The following is a 27,726-nucleotide window of genomic DNA, read 5'->3' as shown; positions in this document are numbered from 1 at the left end:
CCATCACACATCATTCCACCCCCTTACCAGCTGATCTTTTGACTCATTTATTGTCCTTGAAGCAAGATAACTGTGGTGTGGTGGGGCATATTGATCTTTGAAATGATTTTACTAAGTAGTAAAAAGCATGGCAGTTGTAGCTGCCAAGGTTAGGGGTGGGGAATGAAACCTTCCCCACAGAAGAATGCTTTAAACTTTCCCTAATGAAAATTGACCATATTTTTTGGCTGCTGCTTCTGTTCAGGAACATAGATTTCAACAGGTGTAATAATGATTTCCACTTATTCAAGCAGTGAGCTCATCAATTTTCAGTGTGACATCATAAAAGCATTGCAATGAAGTATAGATCATGTGTCACATGTTTAAAATGATGGAGTACTGTCATTCTTTCTTGCTTATCAGTATGTAATAGTTACAGGAGTAAATCAGATGGTGAAATTTGTTAATTGCAATTTAAGTTACAGAGATCTGTAGTGTTTAAACATGTAATCAGGTGTTCCATTTTATTATATAGTGTTCCTGTTTGATGGTAGCATGTCTTACTGCCAGCACATTTAATAGAATGACTTATCAGGAATTTTTTTTATATGTCTTATTGGAGCATTAAAAACAGCGAACCTTTGCAAATTAGATCAGAACTTGAGATCTTTCAAGTATATAGCTTTATAGCATAGTTTCATTGGAAAGCTTTTGCACATTAATAACTCTAGAAATGTATACCTGGCTGTTACTAAATGTTAGATGGCAAAGAAGTAAAAGCTGGCGTGAGCATACTCGAATGTAGACCCCCCCACACACACACACCTTTCTAAGTGTTTTTCTAATTTAAGTAAAATAAATAAATCTGTGGTTGCTTTCTAAAGTAGCCTCCTCTTTCTTTTATGGGACATACGTAAAATATTTTGGCTGTGGTGGAAAAGTTTTGAAGAGCAAATCTGTGTCAGGCATATATCAAGAAAGATCTCTATCCCGAGAAACATTAGCACTGTGCTATCTGTAGTCTGAACTTTTGGACCATGGGTTGACACAATATGTATAATTTTGTATAAAATTCAGAGATATAGCCCACACTATGTAGGGTCAGTCTATGGAGAAATGCAGGAATAAAGTAACTCTTAAATCAGACACAGATGTGAAGTATTGCTGGAGAGATGACATTTTGATGTGTTTCAGGCAGTCAGCTGATGAACTGTACATGTACAGATAAGCTGTACAGTATGAATAACAGCACTGGCTTAGTTCAGAGGCACCTGTACCATATATTGTGCTCTGTCAGCTGAGGAGCTGCTAGTGCTTTAACTCCATCAGTCTTATGGTGGTAGAGTTTCTACATGAGCAACCCCAGCATTCTCACATGCACATGCTGTCTCATAAATGCACAGCACACAAAGTACTTCAGGTTGCCCTTATGTCACCTGTAAAGTGGTAAACCGTTTTTTAACTCAGTAGCTACATAATGGAAGGGTGATCTGTACTGCATCAGTACAGCGTAATAGGTGTTTGTATATTGACATGACTCTGTCCATTTTTATACAGGTTGCAGAGTACCAGGTGTAAATATAATGCAGATAACCACCAATAAACAGAAATGAGCAGAAAACTGTAAACATTTCACTAACATTCTGAATTTTGCATCATTCCTACATTTTAGCCTGTGCATAATGGTCCTTTCTTTTTATTGCATTGCCTAGGCGTCCTTCCATTTCACTGTTGCAGTATGCATAACATTAGGGATTCCTGCCTAGGGCAGCCCAATGTCCAGCCAGTATACCAAAGCCTTAGATTGCTTTAAGGTACGCTGTACGTCACACATATGTTCCTTGTGCAGCCTAGGGCATAAAGTTGACGTCCGGACGTACCATCCTCAGAATTTCTTTGCTGCCAGTCCGAATACCATATCTTGAGTGTCGGTCTGAACGCCTGTGTTACATTAATCGTTTCACTGAGCCATTGCAGATAACTGCCTCATTGAGGTTCCTGTTTTACTTGTCTTTTCTTTTTGTTGCTTGTGGGGTTTTATGCCATCCAAGAAGGATAAATGCCAATGTGGGAGACAGATTACCCATAAAGACCACCACGAACAGTGTCTGTTTTGCCTTGACGTCTCGCATGACCATATGTCCTGTTCCGTCTGTCAGACTGTTGTACCTAAAACTTTGCATAGTAGACTTTCTTCTTCAGCATTGTATTTTGAGAATCAGCGTCTTAAACTTCTCACAAAAGATATAATGGTGGGAACTTCACACCCCAAGGGACAGATGTCAGGGAAGAAGAAGGCGAAGAAGCCTAGGCCAGAATCTTCTGCTGTTCAATTTTTCCCCTGGACATCTCTCCCGAGGTGAGTGAATGTCAGGAGGTTTGCCCAGCTTTGTTTAATTCCTTTACCGGGTTAGAGGCTGGCGGGGATCCGGCCTTAAGCACATCTGAGGAGGCTTTGAAGGTGTCTCTCTCTGATGTTCAGGGGAAACCACGGTCGATCATTTCCATGATGCCTAGAGGTGTTCCTCCAGTTTTAGTCAGAGAAGTCCCTACTACCATTATTGAATGCTGTCCTGGGTCAGAGCCTTCCAGGTTTTTTAAGGCAAGACACCCACTGAAGAAAAAACACAAAACTAAACATATTTCGTCTGCTCCACAGAGTGAGCGGCAGGCCTTCACTCAGGGTTTAGTTCTGTCATTGAAACCTCCTCAGGGTGTTTCTTTTCCTGCTGCCCCTTAGTTCTGTATTACCTTAAAAGACCCAGAGAACAAGATTCCTCTGAGGCAGAGTTGAATTTGGATGATGAATCCCTTGCTTACTCTTCTCAGATTCCTTCTCCTTTGGGCTGTATGTTAGAGAAAAGGGATCTACCAGTCCTGATACTCCCTTTGAATAGATTTCTTTTGGGGACACAATGTCCAGGATGATGGAGTTCTTTTAGTGGGATTGTGCTCAGGTCTCTGAAATTCATAAGAGGTACTATGAGTTGGTGCAGATGGAATCTCCTAAACCTTTTGCTGTTCCTCCTGTTTTTGCTGCTTTGCTGGATGTGTTTTCCAATGCCTCTAAATCTCTGGACTCTTAGCCCCCTGTCCCTAAAAAACCTGATAGGTTTTATAGGGTGCCTGAAGACTGTAAGGTTTTGTACAAGTGTCCTGCTGCTGACTCCTTATTGATGTCTGTATCCTCTGACAATCCTTCTCAATTGCTTCCATTGCCCAAATTGCTGCCCTCTGATAAAGATAACAAATCCATGGACGGGCTAGGTATGAAGGTTTACACTTCAGCTACCTTGGCTTTTAGGGCTGCTAATTCCATCCATCCATCCATCTTCAACCCCTTTTTTCCATTTTGCACATAGGGTCGGGGTGTCACTTCAGTAGTGACGGTCATCTCGAGCCAAGGTTTTACACCACTGGGTGGCTAGCCCCTGCCTTGGTAGTTCATTCATACACTCACTCGCACACACACTCACCTATGGCCAATTTAGGGTGTCCAACCCACCTACAACATGTCTTTGTAATATGGGCGGAAACTGGAGCACCTGGAGGAAACCCATGTGACCGCAGGGAGGACATGCAGACTCCACACAGAAGGCACCCCAACCGAGAATCGAACCGGAGAACCTCTTGCTGTGAGGCAGCAGTGCTAACCATTGTTTTTAGGGTTTTTACTTGTTAGTTATCAAACTTATATGTCCAGGTATGCATTGGCTGACCTGTCCCATTCTTGTCAAGTTATATCTGATCTTCCAGACTGAAGGTAAAACTTCTGTTCTTTCCCTAATAGGGACTTCCTCCCAAGTGGTTCATCATTCCATTTAGTGCAGTTATGATGCAGCATTTGCTTCTTCTAGGGCTGCTACTTTTTCGGTCTGTGATGAGGCGGTATTCTTGGCTTTGGCTTCAACCTTTGCCTGATGATATCAAGGCTAAGTTGATGGATGCCCCTCTTGATAATTAACACTTGTTTGATGAACCCGCTGCTGATTTAAATCCCTTCAGGATAAGGGAAAGGCTTTACAGGAACTCAAACATGTATTTGTTTCTCATTTTACTAAATTTCAGAGAAAGTACCCCAATAAGCCAGCCTTTGTTCGCAGGCAATCTCATTCTCCTCTTAATAGCAAAAAGGGTGGCAAGCGAGTTTCTCCAGCTATGGCTATTCAGACTTCAGGGCCTCAAAAGTCTTCCTTTCGAGATAAACCAGGTGCTGTCTGACTATCCTGTTCTTCCCAGCCAGTTTCCTCTTTCTTTTCACCTCACTCTCTCTCTCAGTTTGGCTACATATTACTCAGGATTCCTGGGTTCTGTCCATTAGTCATCAGGAGTATTACATGGGGTCGAAATCCCTTCCCCCCCTTTATGGGTATTCTTCAGCCCCTTGGAAACAGTTCTTTTTCCCATAAGTCCTTTGTGACCTTTTGACTCAGTGTACTATTCAGGAAGTGCCTGTGTCCCAAAGGGGGAGGGGGTTTTACTTCAGGATGTTTCTAGTACCCAGAAAGGAGAGTACTTGGAGACCTATTCGAGACCTGTCTCATCTAAACACTTTTCTGAAGGTGCCCACTTTTCAAATGTTGTCCCTTCAGACTTTGTTCCCTGTTTTGCTTCCCCAGGCTTATATGATGTCTTTGGATCCAAAGATGCTTATCTCCATATTCGAATCCATCCCCTTTTCCGGTAGTTTTTGCATTTCTGTGTTGCTTCCTGGCATTTTCAGTTTTCTGCTTGCTTTGCCCTTTGGCCTTTCTGCTGCCCCAAGGATATTTACTCCTGTTGTTGCTTTTTGCAGCCTTCAGGGGGTCCAAGTATTTCCCTGCTTGGAAGACTTGCTGTTTCACACATCCTCTACAGAGATCCTGTTGCAAAATCTCCATTTTGCCAGCTCTTATCTTCAGAGCCTGGGGTTTACAATAAACTTGAAAAAGTCTTCTCTGACTCCTCAGGGCCATGTTTTTCTGGGTTGTAGCATTCAGATGGTGCCTTTGCTAGCATCCCTGCCTCCTCCCAAGGCCTTGATGTCATCTTCTTCTTTCACACTATTCTTCCTCTGGCTTCCATTACAACCTGGGAGTTTCTGAGAGCTCTGGGTTTCATGGTATACACCATCCCTATGCTCCCTTAGGACAAACTTCACATGAGGAAGTTTTACTTGTTTCTGAAGTCATTTTGTTCATCTCCTAGAATTTGTTCATAGGTTCATAGGTAGGTACTAGACTATCAGCCCAAGGGCCTAAGTAAGCCTAGCCAACAAGGTTCCCTGGCTTACACCACCCAAGAAAGTTATTTTCCTGTGACGGTCAGTGTAGGGCATCTGTTTGAGGCCAGTAATCCTCTTTGTGAGGTACTTCTGTGGCCTTTCCAGCTGCTGCAGATGTCTTGTGAGGTACATTCCCAAAGGGGCATTGTACTCTATAATGGGTCTAATGAGTGTCGAGTAGAGGGGAATAATGACCTCTTTTTTCCTGAATGAGAACCCTTTTCTGATGAGGTGTGCCACATAGAAGGATTTCCTGACTACTGTGGTGATGTGATTATCAAAGGAGAGACTACTGTCCACCTGGGTCCCAAAGTCTCTTATCACACATTCAGCATTACGTAGACTGCTGCTTATAGGTTCATAGGTAAGCACTAGGCTATCTGCCTGAGGGCATCTGTAAGCCTAGCCAGAATGTGTTGACTTTCGCCACCCCCTTAGATTAGTTCTCTGTGTCTCTGTCCAGCAGAGCCATTAGTTCCATGTGCCTCTGTCCAGCAGAGCCACTGCAGTGATCCCCGGGGTAAATTTTCTGTTTCCCATCCACTCCTCAAGGTTTTTCTTGAAGAGTGTTCGTGAGGGGCTCTGCCTAATGTAGATTGGAATCCTGTTCCAAAGCATAGGGAGTCTCTGGGACAGGAAGCTATCCCTCAAGCAAGTCCTGCTATCCTCAAGCAAGTCCTATTTATCGTTGTGCTGAGATTTAGATCCCTAGAGCATGTGACTCTCGGGGATTTGTTTTTTTATTTAGGTGGAGCCTGTCCATCAATTCTGGTTTGGACATGGCCTTGTATGTCAGGCAGAGATCACCTCTGAGTAAGCGGTATGCATCCGAGTACAGCTGGAGTTTCTTCAGTTGGGCTGTATAGGGCATCTGTTTGAGGCCAGTAATCCTCTTGGTGAGGTACTTCAGTGGTCTTTCCAGCTGTTGGAGGTGTCTTGTAAGGTACATCCCAAATGCAGGGTTGTACTCTATGATGGGTCTGATGAGTGATGAGTAGAGGGACACAATAACCTCTTTTGTTCTAGATGCAAACCCTTTTGTGATTAGGTGGGCCACATAGAAGGATTTTCTAACCACCTTGGCAATATGATTATCAAAGGAGAGATTACTATCTACTTGGGTCCCCAGATCCCTTATTACATTTTCAGGCGACTACCACGTATGTGGTAGTTTGCGGGTACTTCATTTTTTCCAAAGGGGATGACTATGCACTTTTTAGCATTTAGCTTGAGGCCATGATTTTGACACCAGGTATCCATCTCAGTGAGACCCTTCTGGAGGATGTCTTTATCAGCCGGAGCGTCAGTTATGGCCCCCATTTTGCAGTCGTCTGTGAACTTGGTCAGCCATAGTCCTCCTGTGCTTGCGTGTACCTCTGAGAAGTCTATACCGAATAGGAGGGGTCCCAGGACTGAGCCCTGGGGAACGCCACTTGTAATCAGTTTAGAGTTGGAACTAGAGCCTGCAACTCTCACCGTGTGGGTTCTATCCATGAGCCAATTGGCAACCCATCTCGTGACGTAGGGGTTTATGTTCAGGCTGGTGAGCTTGTCTATAATACCAGAATGGGGAATGGTGTTGAAAGACTTTGCAAGGTCTAGGTAGGCTGTGTGGGCCTCCTTTCCCTCGTCTAAAGCCTTGGTAACTGTCTCAAAGAAGTCCTCCAGGTTTAGGAGGCATGATCTGCCCTTAACAAAGCCAAACTGGGTAGGGTCCAATGTTTGGAGGTTCGCAATGTTTCTGTTAATGAGTTCCATGATGATGAGCTCCATAGCCTTGCAGACCAGGCTAGTTCGTTATGTAGTTCATGGGCACAGAGTTTTTACCAAAGGGGATGACAATGCACTTTTTGATATTGAGCTTGAGGCCATGGCTCTGACACCAGGCATCTGTCTCAGTGAGGTCCTTCCGTAGGATGTCCCCATCATTTGGGGACTCGACTATGGCTCCTATTTTGCAGTCATCTGCGAACTTCGTTAGCCAAAGGTCTTCTGTGTTAGCCTGTATTTCAGAGACATAGATACCAAACAGGAGAGGTCCCAGGACTGAACCCTGTGGTGCTCCACTTGTCACTGGTTTGAAGTCAGATTTGGAGTCTGCAACATTTACAATGTGGGTTTTGTCAGTGATCCAGATGGCTACCCATCTTGTGACATAGGGATTTATACCCAGTTTAGTGAGTTTAGCTATAATTCCAGAATGGAGGATGGTGTCAAAAGCCTTGGCAAGGTCAGGATAGGCTGTGTGAGCCACCTTACTCTCATCTACGGCTTTGGTGACTTCCTCAAAGAAGTCAGTCAGGTTCAGGAGGCATAATCTGCCGTTCACAAACCCTCTTCTACCTTGTCTCAAGAAGGAACTCCTCTGGTGGATCCAGCAGTTGTCATAAAATCCAGGGCTCCCTTTTATCCCCCTCTTCCCTCTCAGGAGCTGTTCACAGATGCTTCTGATGTAGAATGGGGAGCAGCTTTTGGCACTCCAAAGGTGCAGGGGGTCTGGTCTCATCTTCAACAGAAGGCGCACATCAATTTTAAAGAGATGAGAGCCCTTCTACTGGCTCTTCAGGCTTTTCATCCTGTTTTCTCCTCGGGACCTCTCAAGGTGTTTGCAGACAACACCACACTGATGTGGTATGTAAACAAACAGGGAACAAGATCTTATCTTCTTCGCCAATTGGCACTCCTGGTATGGGATCTTGTTGTCCAGTATTAAGTGACTCTTCAGGCAGTTTACATTCCCTCAGGTCAAAACATTGTGGCAGACACTCTGAGCAGGTCCTTAACTCAATCCCATGAATGGATGCTTCACAGGGATGTATTTCTGGACATTGTCCACCAGTGGGGTACTCCTTAAATAGATCTATTTGCCTCCCCTCTGAACAGACAACTTCCTCTAATTTGTGCCAGAGTCCCAGGTCCTCTGGTGTGGAAGGTGGATGCCCTCTCTTTTTCTTGGAAGGGGATGTTTCTCTATGCTTCCCATCCTCTTCCTGTCATTTCAAAAGTCCTGTTCAAAATTCAGCAGGACGTCCCCTAAAATCTTGATGATGACTCCCTTTTGGCCAAAATAAAGTCAAAGTGAAAGTAAACTTTATTGTCATTCAGACTCCAGAACAAGTGCAACTGAACGAAATTACGTTACTCCAGGCCCTATGCAGACATCTAACATATTCAACAATTCATATTACTACATTTAGACATTCCAAATACATAATGTTTACTGTTTTACATATCAACAGACATTTACTAAGCTAAAGAGACATGGTATTTATTGCACAGAATTCCACAGCTACTACTTATTGCACAGGATTCTGTTGACACTAGTCTAAGGAAACACAATATTTATTGCACAACAATTTCATAGCTATTACTTACTGCACAGCATGCTGTTTGCTGTTTTAGCATCAGTGGATATTGCTCATAAATAAGATTATACTCTTTTAGATTAATTGCACAGTGTATTTAAGATCTTTTAAGGTTATTGCACACAAATATGCTTCTCACTTGTCATATTACCTACTTAGCCCCTGATGTCAAGTGAGATGTAAGTGGCTATTGGACTTCACCAGCTTGAAAGCATTGATTCTCTCTTCTTCTGCATTTAGCCAAGGGCAATCATTACAAGTTACCTCACAGGGTAAATCTACTCTCACAAGGCAAGGGATCTCTCATCCATCACCACCTGTCCACTCTTCAGCTGATACTGTGGGTGACAGGATTTTGATTCCACATCAAGACCTTTTTTCTGAGGACGTGCTTAGGGTCCTGCAGGAGGCCAGGAAACCCAGTACTAGGTGATCTCACTTAAACAAATGGAAGAGGTTTTCTGTTTGGTGCCTTTCTCGTAACCTGGATCCACTTTCTGTGGATGTTCCTTTGGTTCTCACTTATCTGTGTGAATTGCTCAGTGCTGGGTTGGCTTATTCTTCTGTTAAGGCCCACTTGTCAGCTACCTCTGCTTGTCTGCCTTTATCCTCTAGATTTGAAGCTAAACAGTTCCTAAAGGCGTCCTTCATATTAGACGTCCCAGGAAGCCTGTTCCTGTTCTCTAGGATCTTAATTTTGTTTTGGAGAAATTTACTCTGGCTCTTTTTGAGCCTGCAGCTTCAGCTTGCTTGCAACATTGGTTTTGGAAGACTGTTCTTTTGTTAGTCCTTACTTCTGTCAGACAGGTGTCTGAGCTTCAAGCCCTTATGGCTTGTCCAACTTTTTTGTTTTTTCATAAGGATAGTGTGTCCTTGTGTACTAATCCTTCTTTAATGCCCAAGGTGGTGAATAAGTTGTCCCTTAATTGGTCTGTTCATTTGCCCACTTTTTTTCCCTTCTCCACAGTCTGCCAGTGAGAAGGTGCATCACGTTAGATGTGCATAGGCAACTCAGATTTTATTTGAATAAGATTAAGGCTATTAGGAAATCTGATCAGCTTTTTGTTTCCTTTCACCCCAGGTTCTTGGGGTTAGTGGTTTCCGAGCAGACTATTTCTTCTTGGATTTCAAAAGCTATTTCTTTTTGTTATTCTTTTCATGGTAAGAGCCTTCCTTCTTCTGTTAATGCTCAATTTACTAGGGCGTGGCTTCTTCTGATGCTTTTTTCAAGGGTTTGGATACTAACTTTATTCCTGAGGTAGCTACCTGAACTTCTGTGTATACATTTACCAAGCACTACAAACTGGATGGAATCTCCAGAGCTATAACTGGTTTTGCTAGGGCTATCCTTCATGTTTCCTAGAGGGCTCTATTGGTCCTTCCTCATCCCAAGTTTATTCCCGAGCTTTTGCACTCTCCCTAATATTATGAATACTTCAACAGTGAAATGGAAGGGCATAGTAGGGTTGTGTAAAATCTTATGGGTTGTGTAAAATCTTATCATAACAGAAGATGTCCTTCTCTTTACTGTTGCAGTATTCACTCCCTCCCTCCTCCCCTGGGCCATTCGTCTACTAGATGTACTGGTTACCTCTTGTTTTTCCTTGGTCTGGCATTTCTACTGGGGCTTTCAGTCCTGAGGATGATATGTCTGGATGTCACCTTTATACTTGTGACATACGACATACCTTAAAGCAACCAAATGCTTTGGTATACTGTCCAAACATTGCACTGCCCTAGGCAGGAATCTCTAATGTTATGAATACTGCAACAGTGAAGAGAAGAACATCTACTTTTATAGTAAGACTTTAAACAACTGTACTTTCAAAATGTCTTTATCTGTATGGTGCAGCTGTGCACTGTAAATGAACATTGAATTGTTAACTTTCAAGTGCCTTGTGTGCTGTTCCTATGTAGAGTGCACTGCTAGACACTGAAACATACTGTACCCCCCCCCCCCGCATGTGGAGCGCTATTGTAAAGTAGTGAGTACAGGACAACCATGAATTACTCCCTTACATAATGTCTGCACAAGAGTGCTTAGGGTACAGTTACATTACTGTGTTCTCTCACAGTACACTGTAATCTCCTGAAGCAGCTGCTGTTCTGCTGTGCTGTGTGCCCTTACAGTATACTGTAGCCTTCACCAAACACTTACAATCTGCTCTATTTTATTAGGGCCTATCACATACGGGGTACTTGCTTTTAGTTATTAATCTTTAGTGCATTGACAGAGTGGGCTGTTCCTTTGCCTACAGACATAGAAGCACTACATTGGTTAGTGTATATGGTAGGGGTGCTAGTTTAAGTACATAAGTTTTTGTAGTTATGAAGGTCACAAGCGGAGACTAGTTAGGTTTAAAAGAGTGAAGCACAGTTTAAAAGTGTGCTTCGCACACCACAAGAAAACCCAAAGATATTTTTTTTGTTCTTGACATTATTCCTAAGTTCTATTACAAAACACAGTGAACACTGGCATAGAGTGATGACTTGTGGAACATGTGATAAATTCTTGGCTAGGCTTGTAAGGGCCTCATGGCCAATAACCTAGTAACTTCCTATGATCCACAAGAGTTACAGTTAAGAAGTGCTTAGCCATAGTACAATGAGCCTAATGCATTATTTCTTAACACATCCTTCAGACAACTGTACATTGGGATTTTTCTTTTTCTTTTCTCGCTAAGCAGTTTATATCACACACTGTGAGCCAGTGGGAACATTGCTGTTTAATCCAGTGCTGGAGACAGATTTTCATCACTGTCATCAAGTCACTTTTCACTTAGCATCCACTCTCAGCTGCCTGACATTTGGAATGGTGTGGCTGCAGATCAGTCCTGATCATACCATAGCACTGCCAGATTTCTGGATCTGGCTTTAGGACTTATTTTTAGTAACATGGTATTTTTTGGTGTGGTCAACTTCAGCTTCACTTTCCCCCCTTGTTTTTCAAGGAAAATAGTTTTTGCCAGTAAGTATATTTTTTCACATGTTATGACCAGAGCTGTAGCTAGGTCATTTGGTAACCTTGACAATACCTCAGGTTGGTGTTCTTCCCCCCTCCTCATCAAAGTTCTGGATAAAAAAATAACATCCTTCCCAGACAAAAGTTTTCCAGAGCTTAAGAAAGGATTTAAACTGCATATCATTTCCTTGCTATAGCAAAAACAAAACAAACAAAACCAAAAAAAGAAAACGATCAGCCAAACAGGCAGCTATTGTATAGCTGCACAAGCCAAGTAATAACCAGCACAGTTATGGTTGCGTACATGAATACTGCTACTCCTTCATCTATGAACCTATAAATTGATTGCATGGCAGTTGTCCAGCACAGCTTGCCTCACCCGTGCTACAGCTCTCATTATGACCAGTGTTGTACAGCTGCATTTCAATTTCATAGCTAGTCTCCACAAAGTGTTTATGGAGCTTTTAAATTTGTAGCATTTCTAATTTTTTGTGGATTTTCAGATGAAGTACTATGCTTCCTCAGTAATTTTAAGCATTTGCTAAACTGAAAAATAACTTTACATAAAGTAACATATCTGGTAAGAAGAGATTCATTTTTGGTGTTAACACTTAACCCACAGGTGTTAAGACTTTGATAGACAAAACCTACAAGTGTTAGGACTCTGATAGATAAAACTTTCCCAGCCTGTCTGCCTCACTTCTCCCACCTTATAATGCATTTTATCTCCATATGTTCTCATTATGAAAAGCTTTGTCATGAAATAAAGAACCCCAGGCTGCATCAGTGTTTTTTGGTCATTTTTGTATTTTTTACTTGTGAGTATGAATTATGTTTTCTATTTGTTTTTTCGCTTATTCTCAGTTGTTTTAGGAATGCATCATTTCCCTTTATGTTTTTGATTTAAAGACATTTCCATCAGCTCTCTAGCACTGAAGTATAAAGCCCTGTGTGTGGCCTAGATGATCCAGGTTCTTGTAACAGCTGAAGTGCTGGAGGAGTTGACACTGGGAGAGACACAGAGAAGACTGATGAGCTATATACCTACTTATCTGTTTGGGTAAGTGTGTGAAAATACACTGAGGAAGTCCTCAGCACATCATAATCCCTGGTGGAGACCAGGGATCTCTGATGGGGCAATAGCAGTAAGAGGTGTGGTAGGTTGTCTGAGGTACATGTCACAGGGGGATGAGTCATATTCCCTTGTGAATCATCCATTACTTGACCCTGCCAGCTTATGTGCTGAACGTCTACAAGAAAAGTTGGGGCTGTTCCTTTCAGTACCTACACCTTCTACAGTTTGATGACACCTTGCTCATCTGCTTAGCTCTAAAATCATAGGGTGATAGAAGTCTGCAAATCTCAAAGGTTATCTCATCTGGAGAGGTGGAGGTCCATCTTGACACATCTGGGGCTTGCTTGAGAGTTTAGTAACCCTAAAGAAAAGGGATCTCTCTGGCAAGCAGCTGGATCGGAACTCACCAGTGGCTTACATTACAAATATCTTCTACATCCTAACCCAACAAAAATAAGGAATTTACTTTCCATCTATTCACTCTTCACCCAGGTTGCCCTTATTTTCTTCTGATATTTTCATTTTTATTTGTGCCAGTGACAGATGAATTCCACCTGTAGACAGGGACAGTAAAGGTTTATAGTATTCAGGACAGCATATGCTTGTTGGCATCCATTTCATTATACTATTGAATATTCACACACAACACACAAAAAATGCTCAAGGCCTTTCTTACCTGTGATAAACTTTCTTTACTTGAGGCCAAAGATAGGCACTGTACTCACAGTTTCACTTTTTCTTTAAAACACAAGGAGTATCACTTCAAGCTGGAGGAACAGTTGTAGCAAGAAGGAGCCTGACATTTTCAGTAATTCTGAATTTTTAACACTTTGAGTATTTTCACATATTACACAGTGACATCAGTACACATACAGTTATAAAAAGCAAACAAACCATAACAGGTGTGTTTTCCTTTACGTGCATTATACATGTATGGTTTATTTCTTTATTATTATTCATTGTGAGCTGCTCAGGTGGCATAGAGGGATAGATCTTTGACTATGGCCCAGTCAGCCGAGGTTTGATTAGTGGTACAGGCAACTGACAGTGTCAGAGAGGGATGGGCGGGCATTCATTGATTATGCTACCTAAGGGGAGGTATTGTCCATAGAGAGGAGTTGCCCTTGGAAGCAAAGAGTGCTAAGCCCCCAGAATGTCCTTAGCATCCTTGACTAGCCCCAACAATGCAAGCATACCTCTCAAGTGTACCTCATAATGAGGAACGTACCTCATGTGGGGTCTTAAAAAGTTCAAGTTCCTCGAAGTTCCTCAAAGTTCCACATTGAAAGACTCTGTCACACATTCAGTGTTAGGAATTTTTTAAGTGAAATCTATTGTAAGTAGAAATGACTCATATTAATTCTTTAAAAGATCTTCTATATAAGTAAAACCAGCATATTTTAACCATCCTATGGCCTTCTTAGTTGAAGTTGGTAGTAAGCCATTACTATGTGTTCCACATTTTACCCATTTGTTACACATTGTGAGGGCTAGTGTTCCTCATTTTGGAGATGGAAGGTTGAGAGCTATGAATGCAAGAATTACTGTGGGGCTAAGAAAAAGCTGGTCGACTCAGCATGGATTTGGGGCACTAAGGAGTAGGCCTGGAAAAAATGATGTACAAATGGGGACCAAAATAAACGTATATTATTCAGTTTAATAATATCTAGATTGGTCAAGTCCTGCCTTCCCTGAAATTTCACTCCTCCTGAACCTTATTTTGCATGTATTGTTCCCATGGATTCCATAAATTCCTATGCAGTTAGCTTCTTCTATTTTACTGTAGATTCCCAGCTCCAATTTTGTTTATCTCCTTTACAACATTCATTGATTATGTTATGGTTCATTTAGCTTTTGATTTCATTTTCTAGTAATTGCTTTTTTGCAGCCAGCAGCATTAAACTCAGTAGGGCCTTGCTATGTCTGCAGAATTAAGTTTTTATGTCTTTAGTTACATTAATTTTGTCCTCTGTTTCTGACAAAGTGCCCTGTAGGGAATTTTTAAACTCTACCAACTTGTTAAATTCCCAAAAAATATGTTCCCAAGTACAACTGTCTTTCCCATCCCACCTCCAACAGTTGCTGACTACCTGTGGAGAAATTCTGTGAAGTTTACTTGAGGTGTAAAAATACATAAGCAAATACATTTATGCACACTCTTCTTTGATGCAGAAGGCTGTGGATTCTTTTCCTATACCAGGTAGTCAGATTCATTTTCCAATACTGACACTGCAGTGCATCATAAGTGAATGCTGCATTCATATGCGTGCTGTCCTTCGGATGAGTTTTTTTAACCACCGCTTTTGTTCGACACAACTATAAACTCATCCAGAGCAGGTCTTTCATGTAACACTCCCCTATCCCTTTGCCTGTACTCTTTTGTTACTCCATGGTAGGAAGGGCAATCTCTAGCTTGAAGTCCAAACTTCTGCTTGGTGTCATCCCACTCTGAACTTTTGATCTCTAGTTATTTGCTCCCAGTACATTGATTCCTTTAGTAATTTTCTCCCATAAATTCCAGCTCCCTCTTGCTTATTTTCTATACCCCTACTTACAGTCATCCTAATAAGTATGGGTTTTACTGAACCAGTTCTTGCTTGGGAACATGATTTACCGCTATAGCCTTTGTTTTAGCTTTATGTCCTGTAAAAACTTGAAACTGTCTCAAAATGTTCCAGAACACTGATATATCCTTTTCTGGATTTCTCAAGTATAAAGTAATATCATCGGCAAATAAGGCTATTTTTTTCTTATACCCTTGAATTTGTACATCTCCTATTTTATTTGCCAAATAACACTAAGTATAAGGCAAGTAAAGGGGAAATAGGGTACCCCTGCCTATTTCCTCTGCTCAAACACATCTTATCATAGAGCAGCTCTCCTGTCTTGATTCTTGCCACTGACCCTTCATATATAGTTCTAATTAACCCCATTGTTATATTAGAAAAGTCAATAGTGCCATATCCCTAATCATAAAATCCCAATTAACGCTATCAAATGCCATCCCTGCATCAAGACCCACACCAACAATAGTATGGTCTTGCACTCTGCTCCCTTGTTAATCATCATTCATTAATATTTTCATATGTTTGCCTACCTACCCTAAAAACAAAAATTCTCAATTTGTGTAAAAGGTTAAGCCTGAGTTTTCTTGCAGACTTTCTAAACAATCTGGGTGTCAGTGGTTCATTCTTTTTCTTCATCTTAGTGCCCAAGTTCTCCCTCATTCTTGTTTCCTAATCTGATATATTGGGAAGACAGTGGTCCATGTTTCTGATTCTTTTAAGTTTTTGTCTTTCTTTGCTCTGGATTCGTTAGCTATGAGGTTTTCCCTGGAAATCATGCACCTTCAGCACTTTCTGCATAGCATCTTCTTCCTTTTTGACAATCACCTGTTTCCCCCATTAACTGTGACCTCTTAGCAGTTGCTTTCAAAAGGTATAAATCTAGGAGTCCATCTTCAATCCCCATGGTCTTGGGTCACCAGGAGTTTCTTGCTGTCATGCCCACATTTGATTTTCATTTCTTATGAAAAAAAAAAGACAAAAATGATGTTATTTACGCCTAAAAATTACCTAGAACAAAAATGTTCATTCCACATTCTAGCATCTAATAGCACAAAAATAGAATGCGTTTCTCACACCAAACTCCTCAGAATATTAATTGACGATCATCTCAAATGTGATCACCACCACCTTCACATCATCCAAAAAATTTAATTGGAAACTAGGCTTCTTCTGTAGTGTGAAACATTTTCTTACTGACCACTGTAAAAAATCAGTAGCAAAAACATACCTGCGCCCCATCCCTACTTTTTGTATCATCTATCTTTACTAATTTAATGTCCACACTAAATAGCTAATTAGAAGTGGCCAAAAATAGAATTGCCAAATTTGCTGCAAAAAAGACACATCACTGCATACTCCTAAAAGGTCTTAAATGGTTTGAACTTCCACACTACCCTAACTATTCACAACTCACTATAGCCCACAAATATACTGCCTTGAAAAATGTCCATCTCTACAAAGTATAATGTTATCTTGTATACAACCAGAACCCTCAGATCCAGCAACAAAACGTTACTCTGTTACAAAATCAAATAATTTTGCTGCCGACTCACTGTAGTCTTATCATGTTACAAAAATCTGGAACTTCTTCCCATTACAACTAAAATAGACAAACTAAATTTATTTAAACCTTCACAGAAAAAACAATTAGACAACTATCCGTGCTCCTGCACAACTCTAGGATAGTATATAAATAATAGTCATAATCACTTTCCCCTTCCATGTATAGCTAACCTCCCTCTAACCCATATATATCCATCCTTCCAACATACCTATCTCACCTAACATCTTTGTCTCTGTACTTCTGTCTTCATGTTCCACTGCATACTAATGTACTTTATAAAACAAACAATATCCAAACCTATAATTTCCTGTAGAAATGACTTTACTCCTGAAAACTCTATTTTTAACATAGTTAAATTACATCACATTATAACATATTTCTAACATTATAACATATTTTTAAACATGCATCTGTCTCATAACTGTTTATATTCAATTTCAGTGCATACCATGTTTGACATTTCAACCGTAGGTCCTAAAACTGTACATTCAGTTTTAATGTACATACATGTCTGCTTCACAATGAAAAATACAACAGTATATGTATGTAAAGTGAATTATCTTCTGTTTTTTGTTAACTCTAAAAACTGTACAATAATTTTTTCTCCTTGTACAATGAAAAATTCCTATTATTGTACTTTATATACTTTTTCAATGTCCTTTGTAAGTTTGTTTGTTTGTTTGTGTCTTTCAGCTTTTCCCGGTTAGGGGTCACCACAGCGGAACTCCGGTCCGCTAATGACTGGCAGTAGAGTTTTTACGTGCTGGCTTGCTGGGCCTAACGCATAACCTTCAACGAAGGAATGCCCGTTCACGCATGTCACCACACAGAAGACGCTCTAACTGAGAATCGAATGGCAACGTCTAACTGTGAGGCGACAACGCTACCGCAGCAATATTAACTGTGGAACTTTTCTCTCCAGGCCTGTGATGAAAATGGGGTCATCCCAGTCAGACTTTCCTGGTAAACAAGTAAATAAGATTCACTGTTCAGGGGGTCTATATTAGATCACCGAACGCTTAGGTTAGCAAACGGTGATTAATAGACCCCATGTAAGCGAAAGCTTACAAAACCAAACTGTCAGAACAGCGATTTTTTCCAAGGGAAAAAAAATCGCTGTTTCAACAAAAAAAGAAAACACTTTAATACATGATATTAAGTGGGGGGCTTCACCCCACACCCCCCTACTTAAATATGCCAACTCCGAGACCGCACTACAGTGCCGAAAATGGCAAACTACTGAAGCAGCCAAGTGAATTTTTTCCCAAGTAAAGAATTTGCTTACATACCGCTTCGATATTTTGCCGTTTTGGCGTTTACAGCTCGACCAAGTCACATTCGCTAACCTGCGTCTTCGGTCAGCTGATAGGAACTCTGTTCAGGTACCTGTTTTCCAGTTGTGTCAGTAGACATCCTTTTTTCAAACTTGTGTTATATTAAGCCAGTTCACTCCCTCTCTGTTAGTGTTGTGGGCCACTTTACTCTTTCTGTTCATTGTTTTCATGGAGTTCCCTTTAGTCAGTTGTACCTACCCGAACCATTAAAGTTAGTGTACCAGACATCTGAGTGCTGTCATCAGTTTTTGTACATTTGCCCATCTGCTTCTTGGGGATTTCTCTTACGACCCTGCAGTTCATACTATTGTCTTAATCCCCTTTGCTTTTCATCTGTGGCATACTCAGTCTTTTATATCTTCTCTATCTCATGGAGTAGTTGTGTTTTTTCCTTTCTGCATCACTGCCCTCCCTGTTGCAGGCTTTAAAGAAGATGGTAGAGTCCTCCAATACTGAGTTTCCTCCTTGGAGGCCTAGAAAGTGTTTTGTTGCAAGACATGTCATTTAAAGCCCCTAATAGAGCCTCTGTCTGTGGGTTTAGATAAAGAAGTAGGTGCTTACCTCCTTTCTGTGTGACTTTTTGCTGAAGGAGTTTATTTATTTAAATTTGTTGACTGGGAGTGTCTGACTGGACGTAGGTCCATTTTCAGTGGAGGCCCGGGGAGAAAAGCTCCACAGTTAAAATAAACAGACAGTATTTACATTGGATTACATAGTGATTAACAATTTACATTTTATTAATTAATACAGTTAATGCAGAGATGATGGCTGCCCCACAGAAACTCATCACTGATCATGCTATAGTGGGGATGTTGCCTTCCTACATCTTCCTGGGTGATGTATTTAAGAGTGAGCCTTAATTGCATTAGAAAACCCATACACAGTCACTTCCATCCTGTGGAATGCTGGCTGGTGTTTTTACTCCCCCAGGAGATATTCATTTTTAACAAAGACTTTACCTTCTCCGAGAAAAGCACAGGCTATGGGTAGGTTCTATAAGTGGATTTGTGCATCCTGAAATCTGAAACTGCATTAGAATTTGTACCTGGTTGTCCTGTAATTTTATTTTGAGGACCCTTAACTTTTTGGTGTGCGTGCTGTATTTGCAGGGAGATATTATGGATAAATTACAGCATGTTGCAGAGGAGCTGCCTAAAAGTTCTTTGAAGTTAAAGGCAACGGCTCAGACATTTGGTTCTTTTAGCATTAGCGACCCTGTACTTCTTTTGGTCTGTAATGTAGAAAGTGTGTGTTTGTGTGTGTGATGGCAGCAAACTATATCTCTGTAATCTTGCAGTCAAGGCTGAAGCTAACAAAATTCATTGAGGACAGCAAAATGATCTTCCTGAATTTTCTATTTAATGGACTCCTCCTGTCAGGGCTAGAAAAAATAATAGTGATCACAAGAGTATGAAAAGTAGTAAACCCTGATTACTGTAGGTATAAAGTTGCGGCATTCACAGCATTCCTTTACTAAGATGCAGAAGAATTAGACGCCAACAGTAAAACAGGCTAATTATCAGCAGTCATCCTATATATGGTGTAATAAGGTCATTTGCCCATAGCCTGTTGTCCCTACTAGCTCTAAGATGGCCACAGTCCGTCTCAGGGCAGTTTGCAGCAGTTCAAACTACTTTTCTTCTTGTCCTCTACTGGAGTTAGTGAAGAGGAGGATCTCCCTTCTTGTTCAGGCCTGGAGAAGTATTTCCAGAGAGGCATGTGTCAGGAAGCTAACACAGAAAAGCTACACCATTCCTTTTCTTTCTCTCCACCTTTTTTCTCTGCTCTTGACAGACATTCCATTCCGTCTGAAAGATGTGGTAAGTAAGAAGATGGACAAAGCTCCTCACAGAATGAACCACCAAAGGGGGGGTTCTTTGGACCAGGAGGCCTAGAATATTATTCTAGGTTTTGTACTTCAAAAATAACCTCAGGCTATGACTGGACCTTAATGGTCAAAAGATGTTTATCCCCAAAGATCCTTTTATATAGTTATAGTTCATTCTCTCCTCCTCTGCTTATTGAGAAAAGATTGAACGTAGTCTTTGGAACTTCAGAATGCTTACCTTTGCATAAAGATTGCCAAAGCTTCCAGGAGGTTTTTCCATTTCAGAGTGGAAGGCAGAGTCGATCACTTTAGTTTGAGGACTGTTCCATTAGATCTCACTTCGCCTTCAGGATATTCACTGGCTTGAATACCTATTATTGCAGCACACATGTGCTTGCAAAAAAACAGAATATTTTCATACCTAGATGAATCACTTCTGGCTCCGCTGACCTATGATAATCAGAAATGGGAACGTTTTCTTAGACTTTGGGTGACAGTGAACCATAACAAGGCCTAGCTTCTTCCATTGCAAGTTGTAACTTTCATAGGCTATTACATCAGTGCAAAGATTTATTGAGCACTTTTACCTGTAGAGGGGACTCGGTCTGTGAACCAAGCAGTTCATCTGCTGCTCTTTTCCCATTACTTGACAGCAGAAGTATGCCTTAAAGCTCTCATTTTAATGGTGGCATCCATCATTATGTTTCCTCATGCCAGACTTCATATTCAGATTGTTGTTGGTGTGGCATATGTAAGCCCTGTGTTTTCAGCCTTACCTACATTGCACAGACTTGGAGACTCTGTCACTCTTGCCTTGCATGTTGGATGACTTCTTTAAAACTTTATGATCAGTGACTGATTTATCTTATCAACTCTGCAGACCATGATGACTCTAAATGCAACTACCTTCGGGTTTTAAATGAGTTCTGTAGGTAGATGGTTTAGGAAACTGGTCCCTGTCAGATGATCAAGTTTTCTGAAACTTGAAATTCATAAGGTCGTGAACATATGATCGTGTTTTTGAAAACACAAAGGTTCTGAATGGAGATCGCTGTATAGTGAGGATAGGGAAATTTACCCTTTACGTCACTATAGTGTGATCTCAGAGTTGGTATAATTTGCAGGGGATGTGAAGGGGTGCAAGGGAGCTTGCCCTCCTGGAAAATGTAAAAAAAAAAAAAAGATAGATATTTGTGTTTTGTTTTCTTGATGTTCTAGTTTTCCCAAACTCGATCATATGGTCTCGACCATATGAATTTCGAGTTTCTGAAAACTTGATCATCTGACATAGACCCTAGGAAACATAGTCTGCTTAAGATACATGCTTACAGATTAACATCTTTGAAATGACAATGGTTCTACACTCCCTATAATCTTTCAAGGACTGCCTTCCCACAAGGGTCCTGTCAGTTAAGTCAAGTGAATTGGCTGTTGTTTGATGTAGCTTGGGAGAATACACAAAGTTCAGAGAGACAGTGGGTTAAAGGAACAGGACACTTCTTGTAGAGATTCATATTTTGAGAAAAGCCTCTTCTCTGATAGGCTGAACCATGATGGATGTTGCCTTACCATCACCAGTTAATAGATTTTTAGCAGATGGGCAAACCAGTATGTGACTTGCTTACATCTCCTTCCAGCACTGAATTTCCAGTTACTATTCTCTTTGTCATCCTTTGTATGAGCAGATAAAAGTTATTGTAGCTTACCCATGACCAGATGGGCTTATGAAGTTCATTTAGAAGGCCAAGTTCCTGGAAGCCAAAGTAATTCGAATGCCCCTTTTTTGCTCACTTGGTTCCCACTTCTCCAGCAGTTCCACCTTTGCCATCTGTTCCTGCTTCATTTCGCCAAGATGCTGCTGCATTACATTTGGGGAGAAACCCATACTCTCATATTTTTAAGTGACTGTGTAGCTGCTCCAATTCGAGTAATATTGAAGTCCCATTATTTCTGTGACAGAGTAGTGTCCATTATTTCTTCTTCCTAGAAACCTTCTACTCAGAAGACCGAAAAGTATAAAAACTTCTTTGCCTCTGCCACAAACCATGGAAAGCCCTTTTTCTACTTTTATAACTCAGGTTCTCGAATATCTTTTTTTTTTTTTTTTTGTGTAGGTCCTACTTTGGACTGTTAAGTTGCAGCAAGTGGCAACTTCTACTTTTCTTGTCAGAAGCAAATACACAGCCTTTGCTTTCCAGAGGTTTATAAGTACTGTTTGTGGGATACATATCTTCTCAGGCTCCTCTTTGAGAGAGCCAGGTAATGGGTTCCTGTTGCAATTTAATTCATGAAATATTGGAATTAGTAGTGGGTGGATGCCCACTTGGATGGCCAGTTTCCCAGAGCTCTGCAGACATTGTGGCAGAGACCGGTTTCTCTCCTAATGCAAACAAGTGAGACTGTGCCCTGGATAATAGGATTAGTTGGCTTGTGCCATCTTCATTTCTTTTTGCTGCAGGTGTATTCTGTGTTTCATTGAGAAAGTTTATGATCTATTGGTCCAGTTTAGGCCTCAGAGCTTTGGCCTGCAGAAACCTTTGAAAATGAAATACCTTTGGGAAGTCTTTTTTACTAATGGTTTTGATTGTCATGTTGCTAGTGAATGACTCCTAGGGAGTCCTTTTCTGTGCTCCCAGAGTATGCCTTCTGGGACTGAAAAGCTTTTGTAATTGGATGCGTCAGGTCAGGTACAAAGATTTGCATTCTCCCTGTAAGTTTTGCTTATAGAGTCTTACCTTATGGTAGAGTTCTAGATGTGTATGGCTTTCATTAGAAAAAGCCAGAGAAGTTAAAAGTCCTTCCTTAATACCTGGCTGGTGCTGAAAAATTTGAAGGTCCTCATACAAGTATTGGACTCAGGTCAGCCATCTGCTAGCTTGACAGAATCTGTACTTCTCAAGACAAGCTGTATAAAGGAAGTCTGGCACAAAGAGGTTTCGGAAGATGAGAGGACTTTGAAAAAAGATGAGACTATGTCAGTAAAGCTTATCAATTGGACCTGAGGACATCAAATCTGATAAGGCAGTTTTCCGGCTCCCAATATTGACATTTCTTTTGGCTTCTGGCCTGTGTTCTGCCCATTTGGAGGTGAACAGTTTCAGTGGCTTCCAGCAAATCAGATTGGAGTTTTTTTTTTCCACTTTGTAGACATGCAGGTCAGATTTCACTTTATTCAAAACAGTTGCTTCTAACATCTCCATTGAAATAGTGGCACCAACCAGCAAATACGATTTATTTCTTCCGCCTTTGGTAGTGCACAATTTTCATTCCAGGTAAGCGTACTTGATCATGGTCACTTCTCCAAGAAAGCTCACATGGCTGCATGATGCCCCATACACTGTTTTCTTTCCTCAGAAACCTGGACATATGGGCAACACTCAACCATCATGGCATAGGCATTACAGTCCTTGGCACCTCTGATGCTTGGTTTTCCTTTTACATAGTAGTTATTGACCTTTCAGGACTTTAAAAGATGGCCAAGGAGCTCTTTGCAATGTTGCAGAACTCTGTGCATACCTCTGTCTGGCCTCCCAGTTGAGGTTACCAGCCCAGTAAAAGGAAAATTGGACTCTCCCTAACCCCAAGATTCATTGTACACATCCTAGGTTCTCACACTCTTGGATTTGATTCATGTAATGAGGAAATGATTTCCTCAGGCTCATTATCTCCGCATATGTTTCCTGGAAACCCAATTTAAAACGCTCCTTCATGAGTTTGAGGCTCTCCTCAGCTTCATGTGATGACATTTTAAATGGCAGTCCCAGGAATTTTATGAGATACACCCTATCAAGACCCAAGTACCTCTTCTTTTTATCTTCAGAATTTGAAAGCTTTGAAGATGCCTATGTGGCAGATTTGTTAGACCCTGACCCACAACCTCCCATTCCATAGAAACCCAGAGAATTCTGTTGGAGTCAAAATACTTCTCAGTACCTTTCAAGAGTCTGATGATGGACTCATTTTATTTATTTATGTATTTATTTGACATTTGCTGACTGGGAGCATCCAACTGAGCAAAAGCCCTTTTTCAGCAGAGACCTGGGGAGAAAAGCTCCACTACAGAACAGATAGATATAAACAGGCAAACAATCTAAAGAGTTCATAAAGTGAGAATAATAAATAAATATTACAGCAATCTAAGGAGTACATAAGATGAGTACTTTGGAGTAAATTGCATAGTACAAGCTTACTAAATACAGAAAAAAGAACTATTTACACTTCCCAGCATGATTACAGTGGGAGGATACTGAGATTTGATTAAGTAGATTTTACAGTACACGTTTAATAAATGTAGTAGAATAACATTATTTACACTTCTCAGCATGGTTACAGTGGGAGGATGCTAAGATTTGGATATGCTGAGAATTGCTGATACAGTTGATAGGCCAGCAGATAAATTATGTACAGGTTGCACTATAAAAAGCTTAAGTTAAGGCAGTTGAATAGAGATTTAGAATGAGCAGTGTTGGTGCTGTGTGACTATACAGTGATAGTTACGAAAGAGATTTGTAAGTATACATAACAGTTGCTGAAGCAATAGAAAATTAATTTACAAGTTTTATCATAATTGCATAATAGAGGTATAGGGGCTGGGGGAAGTAATAAGTGATAGACAAGACAAGGAGGAAGGGAGGTGAAGGTGAAGGTGGGAGTTAAAGAGAGGGGAAGTAAGAGAGGTGGGAATAGAATGGGAAAGTAACAGGAAGCAAGGATTCAAGGAGTGTGGAGGAGGCAGGAAGAAGTACAGCAGAAAAGGTAGCTAGGGATAGTGGAGTGAGTGGACAGAGTGGGTGTGCTCATATATAGTTCCCTTGATGTGTCCATGGTCACTACATTAGCTTCAAACCCCAGTGTCATCTATAACAATAAGGAGGGTAAATATTAGCTAGGTTTGGGAAGAAGGTGCTCATGGCAACTACCTGTGCCTTTAGAGACATTTAATAGTCAGACCCTCATGGAAAAACATGAGAGATCCTGAAACTGATTGAGGAACTTGCCATAGTGAGCATGTATGATTTTTTCAGGTTGCCACAGAAGGTGAGCAGACGTGATGCAGTAGATAACATTAAGAGTTGAACTAAGAGATCCATCATTTGGAGATGTGCTTTGCTAATAATTCTTCCTCTTATGTGAAATGGAAACTACTTCTTATGTGAAATGGAAACTACTTAATGCACTCTTAGGCATGAATCTCATGTTTAATGCTTCCACACAAGAAATTTTCAAAGAACTGGAAAAAAAAGGAAAACTGATGAAGACTGTCAAGCAGCTCTTCTATCCCTCCATTCTAAGGTGCAACGGAAGTTATACTTAAAAACATTGGTCCGTCCACCAGTGTCAGACAGTGAGTAAGCAGATGAAACAGGAGAAAACTTTTGAGAATGCAAATGGTACAGAAGAAGAACAGGTAATGCAGGGAAGCTTGTGGGTAACAATTTTACAGGACCTTCTGATCATTTATGACTACAACAGTAATCCCCCTTTGATCCTCACCACAGCTGTTCCCTTCCCCCAGTTTCCAAGGGGGGTTAGCTGACCCTTTCCTGAGAGAATTGTATGGATATTGCATTAGATAAATGGGTCATTAGGTATCATCACTTCAGGGTACAGAATAGAATTCAAGGCCTCCCTCATTTCAGAGGGATGCTCCTAATACTAAAGGATGAGTTGGAAATGGCCATGCTATTTGTAGGCAAAATGCTTTCTCAAAGAACAATATATATCTAGCAGAGCAATGGAGAGTTTTTGTTCCTGGTCCCAAAGAAAGATGGGCCATGTAGGACTGTTTTGGATCATTCAGAACAAAATCTGTTCCTAAAAATCCTGAAATTCAGGAAGCTTACCCTGCAGTCCCTCTTTCCCTTATTAATGCCTGGTACACTCATTATCGGTTTGGTCATCAAGGATGCCTTCTTACATGTACCAGTATATAAGGAGGACAAACAAATCCAGAGGTTCAGAGGAGGAGAGGGCCTACACTTCAAATTTACTTACTTACTTATCCTTGGAGATGTTTACTGTTTCCATGGTTTTAATGAAATGTCTTGCTCCAACAGTGGCCATCCAAAGAGCCAGCAGCATTCATGTATATCTGTACCTACATGATTGCCTTCTGTCAGCCAAGTCCAAGGGATAACTTCAGGAAAGGTTCCAGTGTGTTCTAAGCTGTCACCTGAACCTGGTGTTCTCAGTAAAATCTAACCTGAATACAGTTTGATACCCAGCATATGCAGAGATTTTCCGGGAGCCATACTTGACACAACCCAGAACAGGGCCTTCCTTCACCTGAAAACACCACGTTCCTAGGGGTTTTATTTTCCAGTGACTTTCATTGCAAACAAATCTCAGAGAATGGGAATTCCTCAGGTACCTAGATTATATGGCATCCATCTTTCTGGCAGTGCTCATGGCAAGACTCCATGTGTGAAGCATTCAGTGCTACATAAAAAACTCATACCATCACTCATAACCCCGAATGGAAGAACCTTCTAGTCTATATGCATACAAAGAGAGTTTGTTTATTGTGCTTCACTTGATCAGACCATTGTGGGGCTTTGTTTTCAAGACAGCCTCACAAAATCAAATTCTGACTACAGAACCATCAGACTTGGTGGGTGGAGGGGGTACACTCTTGCAGCCTGAAGGTGCAGAGTCAGTGGACCTGGAAACTGAGGAAGCAGTCCTAAAGGCATTCCAACAGCTTTTGAAACCAGGAGCATTGAATCTGACCACAGACAACACAACATTTATGTGGTACATAAACAAATGAGGTCAAACCCATACCCCTTCTGCAATCTAGATACGCAAGCCAGGGTGTTGAGCTTTACAATCAAAGCCATTTTCAGAAAGTTAATGGTAAAATGGGAGATGCCAGAAACAGACTTTCACTTCTGTATGCAACCAGTAATGAGGTATGTTCTTTACAAGGTTTCCATAAAAGAAGTTATGGTAAATAAATGCTTTCTCCTTCCCATGGAACAGACTTTCTTTACATGCATCTCCAGTTCTTTTACTACCCAGATTATTACAGAAAGAAAGTGTGGAAAGGCCAGACATGATTCTTTTAGCCTTTTTCTGGCTGAAGCAACACTACTTGTCACTCCTAGTACAGCTGGGGAAGGAATGCTTTGTACTCTGCCTCAGGTATTAAGAGTAATTGATCTAGCAGTTGGGTGCCCTGCTGCACCTAAAACCTTCAGGGCCTCAGATATTTAGTGTGAGTGATCTAACACCTATTCCTTTCAAGCAAGTTTTTTTGTTTGATTAACATTATGAAGGAGGTCAGAAAACCTAACACAATGTTATATCTGGCAATGTAGAAGAGTCTCTCCATTTGGTGCAAGAAACAGTCCATGTTTCCTAGTTTAGTAGGGCTTCCCTGATATTGGTTGATCTGTCAGCTGCTTTTTGATACCAAAATTTCATGTTCCTTAATAAAAGTTTCTGTATTTTCAGCATTCCTTCCTCTGATCCTCCCCTGGCAAGCCGCATGTCATTACTACAGCTTGCTAAGGGGTTTGCATTTTTTTCCACAAAGGAAAACTATCACACTCCCTTGAGACCTTAACATTTTTTACTTCATGTCTGAAAAGTTGATCTTGTTTCTTTTACAATGAACAGATTCCACTGAGTTAAAATTTTTTGTCTTGAAAGAATTATATTTGGTGGCTGTAATTTTTCCTGAAAATATTTCAGGCTTCATGTTTTTATAAAATTTCCTTAATTCACTTTTCATAAAGATAGGGTTGCTGTCAGAGCTTAATGTGTCCCTCATGATTAATGTGGCTAT

At 40.9% G+C, this 27,726-nt stretch overlaps 1 protein-coding gene across 1 annotated transcript in view; it reads left to right on the top strand.

Moving 5' to 3' along the window:
- The window catches only part of LOC122803825 (aarF domain-containing protein kinase 1-like), a 755,009-nt gene extending 750,809 nt beyond the window's left edge, over window positions 1–4,200 (top strand). The window contains exon 4 of the mRNA XM_044073510.1: window positions 4,048–4,200. Within this exon, the coding sequence (XP_043929445.1) occupies window positions 4,048–4,200 (153 nt within the window). The remainder of the gene's footprint in view (window positions 1–4,047) is intronic.
- Window positions 4,201–27,726: the final 23,526 nt, after the last annotated feature.

This window comes from Protopterus annectens, chromosome 6.part0, assembly GCF_019279795.1.
Source record: "Protopterus annectens isolate FY-2018-M chromosome 6.part0, PAN1.0, whole genome shotgun sequence".
Taxonomy (NCBI): domain Eukaryota; kingdom Metazoa; phylum Chordata; order Ceratodontiformes; family Protopteridae; genus Protopterus; species Protopterus annectens.
This window is presented reverse-complemented; position numbering and strand designations above follow the sequence as displayed.